This window comes from Lytechinus variegatus, chromosome 9, assembly GCF_018143015.1.
Source record: "Lytechinus variegatus isolate NC3 chromosome 9, Lvar_3.0, whole genome shotgun sequence".
Taxonomy (NCBI): Eukaryota; Metazoa; Echinodermata; class Echinoidea; order Temnopleuroida; family Toxopneustidae; genus Lytechinus; species Lytechinus variegatus.
This window is the reverse complement of record NC_054748.1, coordinates 29,829,647-29,836,980: the sequence shown is the minus strand read 5'-3', so window position 1 is coordinate 29,836,980 and position 7,334 is coordinate 29,829,647. Positions and strand designations below refer to the sequence as shown.

Genomic DNA, 7,334 nt, shown 5'->3' with positions numbered 1-7,334 from the left:
GATTCAACCGAGTGAAATTACAATAGTAAATAATATCATTGTTTATTGGTTTATGTCCACATTACATGTAGTTGAACTACTTCTTAGATTGTCTAATATCAGATTGTCTTTAATCAGATAGATAGCGACAAGTCAAGTCGTCACCCCAGGAACAAGACGATTTTGATAAAAAGCGTAACCGTGAAATTCATCAAAACTGGATGTAAATTAGAAAAGCTATGAAAATTTTGAAGGTTCTCACAAATCCACAAAACAGTTATATATGCGTCTTGGTCATTATCCACACACTATTTCTTTTGTTTTTTATTACATGATAATATATTGTTTCCTCATACTGTAAAACAAGGTTTTATTCCTCATTGTTGCATTGCCATTGTAAGCTGTGGTGATTCAACAAAGAGCTTCCTTATTGCCAGATCTGCAACTATTGAAATTGTCTATAATTCATATAATAAAAAAAGTCAGAAATAGTGTGTGTCATCAACTCTCTCATTTGCATATCATTCAAGTTGTGGATATAACTTTTTTGTGAAAATAAGAGAGACTTTAAAATGTCATCACTTTCTTATTTTATGTCCAACTTTGAGTAAATTTTCAGCCTTATGTTTTGAATGTTTATTTTCTTATTTGAATCAACTTTTTCCTAAGGGTGATCTTGACTTTCAAGTCTATCGGATGTAATGGAGAGACTGGAGGGAATGAAGTTTGATTAGGAAAAGTAGCAATGATGTTAGGACTTGGTCATCCAGAGCAGGAAAGGTTCAACTCTGAGGAAGGAGGAATTTTTAGGGCAACTTACAGTCGGTTTATCAAAGTCATATGAAAACCACATTTTAAAGTATAGTTAAAAGTCACAAAATGTGTTTCCAAACTGGTCTCGCAGATGGTACTCAATGAGTCTAAACCATCGGTCTAAACTCCTTGCCAATCTAGCCATGAAGTAGTTGTGAGCTGCTGAGGAATATTTCCTTCATAATCTCTATTTTGAAAATGCAGTCTTATTATGAGATGATAATCAAAATAACCAGTGTTTGAATTTCTTTTTGGGCTTTGATTTTGAATCATCTTGACTCTTTGAATTTTGATCAGTCACCGACTCAGATTGAGATGGAACACCGTTTCGGGAATTAGAAGTCGTTGGTTTATCAGCAGATGCTTGTTCATGGCCATTAACTGGCGCCATCGGATCGACTCTGCCATCTTTATCGGCAGTCGGGACATGGTTATTCGAGTCTTGTATATCAGTAGTATTTGAATCCGATGCATTTTCTTCGTTCGGAACATTAACTGGTTGTGGAGAGTTGTTTTGGAAGTTCGGTTCTCTTTTGTTTGATGTTTTAGAAAGTCGCCCTGATTTTCTGCTACTTGTGGATGCTACCGACAGCCTCCCCAACTTGTGACTCTTCTGGGAAGCAGCGGAAGAACGTCCTCCTTTGTTGGGTGTAGGAATCAACCTATTTGGTGACCCGCTTTTATGAGTTTGGTTGGATATCCGACCTGTAGGCGATCCTCGGTTTGATTTAGCAGACAACCGGTGAGACAACCGACTTGTTGATCCGACTTTAGTCTCCCCTAACTTTACATCTATCATCTCTCCAGCATTTGTCTGTGTCATAGCTGTAGATGTACGCTCTTTCCTTGAAGGTGATAGTGGTGTTGCGTGGCCTCCGAGCATGCTGCCGTTTCGAGAAGCTGCCTTTGATCCATCTGTCACTGGTAAATCTGTGTTCCCTGTACCTGACGGTAAGTCGTTGACAGGATTAACGTCTGATTCAGGTGGCAAGGATCGACTGTCAGATTTATCATGATTAACAGTGGAGACATATTCTGTCTTGGTGTTGTCTGCTTCATTTGAAGATAAATCTTGTTGATTTATATTGGATGTGAACTCTTGGGATATTGCATTCCTGCTCTTTGATGATATAGTTTGTCTTTGCTCGGTAATCCCTTCTTCATGATTGTCCAGTCGCTCTTCTTCTCTTACCTCATTGAGTTGTTCAGTTTCACTAAGTAGTAATGGAAGAGGGTGCGTTATGTCCCCGGCCGAATCCTCTTCCACCACTCCAAGAGTTGCACTTATTTCATCACTATTAGGGCCAGATCCATCAATGTCTTTATCGTCTTCACTAGGTCCAGGATTGGCTGGTCTAAATGAATCCCTCGGAGAGGCGTAATATGTTTCGTATTCTAAAGCAATCCGACTGTCATATCCTTTCTCGCCTTCACCTGGGTCACTCACTTTGGAATGGACCGTAGGGGATTTTGAAGCTCTTGGAAGGTCTTGTCCTGCTTCTAATGATGCACTACCTTCTCTCTTTGTCCCGTCTTCCGAATCAGGGGTCACGTGACCATCTTCTGACCTAGCATCACCACTTTCCGATGCAGCATCCTGTTCTTGATCACCATTCTTTGCATTCTCTTTCTTTAAAAATTTCAGCAGCCTGTCAAAGTCTGCATGGCGCTTTGGCTGCTTGAACAAATCTACCGGTTTTTCCTTCGTACCTTCATATACCATCTCTAACAAAGCAGTCGTACCCGATTTCCGTAGTTTTCTAATCTTCCTTGCCTCAAGGATTATGTCTCTATTTGCAAGTAGCTGGAGTTCCAGGTAGTCCGGACCAATACGGCGTTTACTCGTTGCCACGTGGAATTCGTCGTCAATGCCGAGTTCAGGTAGTTCAGGATCCTTGGTAGGTGGTAAAGGATTTCCTGGTCTTGGATCAAGTTTGGGTATCTTTTTACCTCCTGGCTCTGGATTAGCCGGTCTCTCAATGTCATCTGGATCATCACCAGGCTCTTTGCTGTAAATCAAGCGAACGTTACTCTCGTCTGCGTTATCTTCAGGGCTTGGCCGAGCTAATGAAGAATGTGTCGCATAAGACTGTACTTCTGGTGGCGTTTCTTGTGTTTCGATCTCATCTGTGTTTTCATCCTTAGCTGCCTCTGACTGCTCATTCTCTTCTTCAGTTGCTGTCTCTTTCTCAGTTTGGACACCTATTTCCATTGTCTTCGTTATCTTTGTCACCTGCTTATCGTCAGTGGTGTCCTGAGGCAAAGGGGTTTTGTCTAATGTTTGCTTTTCATCTTCTTCTTTTTCATTTGAACTTGTCTCCTTATTTTCATCCGACTCTACTTTGTTTGGACTTGTTTCTTCGGTGCCTTTCTCCTGCACATTGATTTCCGTATTTTCCCCTTTGGATGTTTCATCATTTGGACTTTGAACACTTTCTTTAACTTCACCACTCTTCGCTTCATCCGTCTTTTCTGCATTCAAATCTTTCGTTGAATCGCTCCTCTCTCCCTCGGGCTCCTTTTCATTGGTTTTTGCGTCGTTCTCTACGCCCTTAGTAACATCATTTGATGGCGATTCTCTTTTTACTTCACTTTTATCATCTTCGGCCTGCTTATTGGACGCATCTTCTGCAGGGCTGTTAGGTTTTGGATCATCTTTGCTTTTATTCTTTCCTTTAAACACTCTCGACATGAACCCACCAACCTTGGTAAATTTCGTGCTCTTCAGAGAAGAGGGAGACTTTCTGTCCGGTGTGGCCGATTTGCGATCTTTATCTCCGACCTTTTCATCGGATGGATCGGCTGGCTTTACCAACTCGCCTTTAGTCACATCGTTCTCCTTTTCCCCTTTCTGATCGTTCGATATTGATTTCTTGTCAGACACTCTGCTCCAAGCTTGACGAGAATTCCTCGCACTCTCCAGCTCCTCTTGGATTGCCTCCATTGCTGGTTGCTTAGCAACGACTCCAACCTTTCGATTGCCTCTACCTCCTTGCGTTGGCTGTTTCCTAGCCGGTGGAGGAGGCCTTCCTCTCCCTCTACCTCTTCCCCTCCCACGGCCTCTTCCTCTAACTCCACCTCTCCCTCTTCCTCTGGAATCATTTTGACTTCCTGGTTGAGATTTTAACCTTTCTTCCTCAACCCTTTTCGCTTCAGCCTCCAGTTTCTGCCTTTCTAACTCCGCCTTCTCCGCGGCTTCTCTTTCCTTTCTTTCTTTCTCCTTTTGCTTTTCTTCTTCCTCTCGCTTCCTGGCCTCCTCCTCCTCCTCCCTTTTCTTTGCCTCCTCCTCCCTCCGTCTCGCTGCTTCTTCCTTCTGTCGTTTCTTCTCTAATTTCTTTTGCTTCTTGAGTTCGTTCATCATGTCTATTCTTTTCAACGACTCCTCCCTCCTCTTTCGTTCCGCTGCCAGCTCGTCATCCTCCTCGGCCTCCTCCTCTTCCTTCTTTTCTTCCAGACTCTCATCTTTCTTTTTCTTCTTCTTCTTTGTCTTTCCCACGTAGGCAAATGTTTCGTAGTCTGTAGCCATTGTGTTAGAGTTTCCAGCTGATCATGTAGACTTTTGTCCCATGTAGGTCTGGAACACAAACATGAAAACAATGGTAATCATGGCAATATTGACAATCATATATGAATGTATGAATAATACTGAAATACAAATAGATTAATATATTTTCAAAGCTGTTATAAAAGCAAAATGGCATGAAACTGACTTTTGATCGATCATTGCCCCATATAATGACAAAGCCAAATCCCGACAGATCGATTCTGCTTTGCCATTGCCAATGGTGACACGACATATTGCTTCCCGTTGGTCTTACTCTTTGGGGTCAGAATAATGTAAAGATAAGAATTTGGGTTAACATGTATTTAGTTTGTAAGCTTAGAGTTTATGTTTGTCTTACTATAATGTGCATATTTTCCATCGGAGCAATTGTCTTAGGAGCAAATGCCACGGATCCTTTCCAATACGGTATACCGCAGAGACCCCAACTCTCCCGCTTCCGGCGGGAGATCTTCCACCGAAAGCCCATTTTCCGAAAATCTCCCGTTCTCCCGCTTGAGATTTAATATCTCCCGCCCGTGCTCTGTTTCTCCCGCCCAGACACATTTTAAAAAACCTGAATTAAATTTTCAGCCGACTTCAAGGTAAGTAGAGCGTAAAAGCTGTACGCAATCTCGTTGATTTAGCGGGCGCGAGCTTTCTAAATAGTATCATCCCTCCTATTATAGGCCCTCCTACGTTGCATATACCAAAGAATTGACATGACATATATTATGACTATATATCATTGCAATGTAAAAAGTGAGGAAATTCCTTCATTTCGATTTTTCGGAATACTATGTGAAATAATATGAGAAGCAGTATAATTGCTGATAACCAACCTTAAGCAATCTTATACTCCAGAGATCATCATCAGGGGTCCTTTTCATAAAGGACTTGCAACTGTTGTTACTTTGCCATTATGGCAAAGTTTCATGCTGCAAGTCCTTTATGAAACGGGCCCCCGATGAGACAAGATGGATATGGAAATGTCAATTTTAAGGTGAGGTAGTATTTAATATGTCTTTACTGTTTGATACGAAATAAAGACATCGAAAAAAATATATGGTTTGTAGATGCTTTCATATTTCATATACAATTTCATATACATGCATGAATAATGATATATGAAAAGAAGTTTTATAAAGCCAAAATGTATGATTTGATTCATTGAATCGTTATTTACTCAGAGCCATCATAAAAATTAGTCTGAGATAGCACGGGGGAGCATCTAGGACCCTAGAGCGTCCAGTGTCCTCAAGCGGGCCCTACACACCGGCTGCAACTAAGGGGCTTCTCGCGAATCAAGTAGGAGTCTCCAGTTTGCTTGGGGGTCCAGCCAGGCGGGAGAATCGCCAGATCAGAAGGTGCTTGGGGTTGGAAAGATCGAAATATGGTTCTTGTTTAGGGGCTATTTCTATATAATAATTATGTACGAGCATGGTGTCAATGTTAAAATGGTACCCACCTCCCCTCGCTCCCCGGTTCCTATTGAAAATGACGTTATAATGACTATTATTTTGTAAATGATCATCGGATATTTCTTATGAAGGAATCCATGTACACTGTGGCAAACTCTAGCACGTGTTGCAAATCATATTAACTTTGCGAAATATTTCAAGTGGAAATACTTGTCACAGAGGCCTACCTTATAGGCTTGAATTCCCGGGATAATTATAGTTTTGCATGCTTCTCCATACTATGATGAATAGATTATTCTCCGTGGCCTACGTTGAGACAAAGCAGAAAATAAAGTTGTATTTGTATTAAATTACATTGCACATTCAAAACGAATCTAATCACATTTTGGTGGCAAATAATTGTGTAGTCAATTTTGGTAAAATTCTAATTTTGAATTAATTCGTGGAAGTATAGTAGTAGTCATAATGTAGTTGAAGTTCAAGTTCCGGTAGTAGTGGTAGTTGTAGTAGTAGTAGTAGTAGAAATAGTAGTAGCAGTAATAGTAGTAGTAGTAGTAGTAGTAGTAGTAGTATAGTAGTAGTATATTGGCTTCAAAATTAAAGTCATGATATTATTATAGTTTTGGTATTATCATTATAATCACTATTATAATTATAATTATCAGCAGCAGCAGCAGTAGTAATAGTAGTATTTGTTTCATAATTATAGTCATGATAATATCATTATTGTTGGTATCATTATCATTATTATTATTACTATCATCACTGTTACTACTACAACTATTATTATTGTTATCATCATTATTATTATCATTATGATTATCATCATCATCACTAGCATTAGTAGTAGTAGTAGCAGTAGTAGTAGTAGTAGTAGTAGTAATACTAGTACACAGTAAAAACGCTGTTTAAGATTTTATACAACGCTGTTTATTATATGAACCTTACAGTAGTTGTTTAACAGTTTAAACAATAATGTCTAATTTATTGAAGATTAGATATTGAAAATTAAACTTTGTTGTATAAGATTTAAACACTTGTTTAAACTGTTTAAACAATTAATGTAAGGTTCATATAGTAAACAGCGTTGTATAAAATTTTTAAACAGCGTTTTTACTGTGTAGAAGCAGAAGTAGTTCATATTGTTTTTCTGTGCGTATTGTGATTTATGATTTAGACATTCTTACATATTAAATTGTATGGAATGTCGGTTCATTATGGGAAAATTCATACATTCATTCTCACTTTCGGTGATACATAAAAAGGTCGAGGTGCACGATAAGTAGGTTAGGCGTAGTTTGCCAGACAAAAGACTGATAAATTAAGAGCTAATACAGAATCTAATACATCAATTAAAAAAAATGACACAAAAAATAAAAACAAATAAATAACTTACAAGGGACATAAATCACAAATCACATGTTATTTTAACTTACCTTCGGTTTCAACACATTAATATGTGCATTATCATCAGGGTTTTTCCCGTCAATGTCTTGCACAAGTATTTCGCTCCTTTCTGATAATGTAGAGATGTTGTGTAGTACACATACTTCGTAAATGACACGAGGATGACTAATCAA

The 7,334-nt window shown here is 39.2% G+C and overlaps 1 protein-coding gene across 1 annotated transcript; it reads right to left on the bottom strand.

Annotated features, from left to right (window-relative positions):
• Positions 1–1,015: 1,015 nt before the first annotated feature.
• On the bottom strand, positions 1,016–4,583 carry LOC121421940 (DNA ligase 1-like). The gene has a single exon (XM_041616739.1). The coding sequence runs from the start codon at positions 4,316–4,318 to the stop codon at positions 1,016–1,018; it is 3,303 nt and encodes a 1,100-aa protein (XP_041472673.1). The 5' UTR covers positions 4,319–4,583.
• Positions 4,584–7,334: the final 2,751 nt, after the last annotated feature.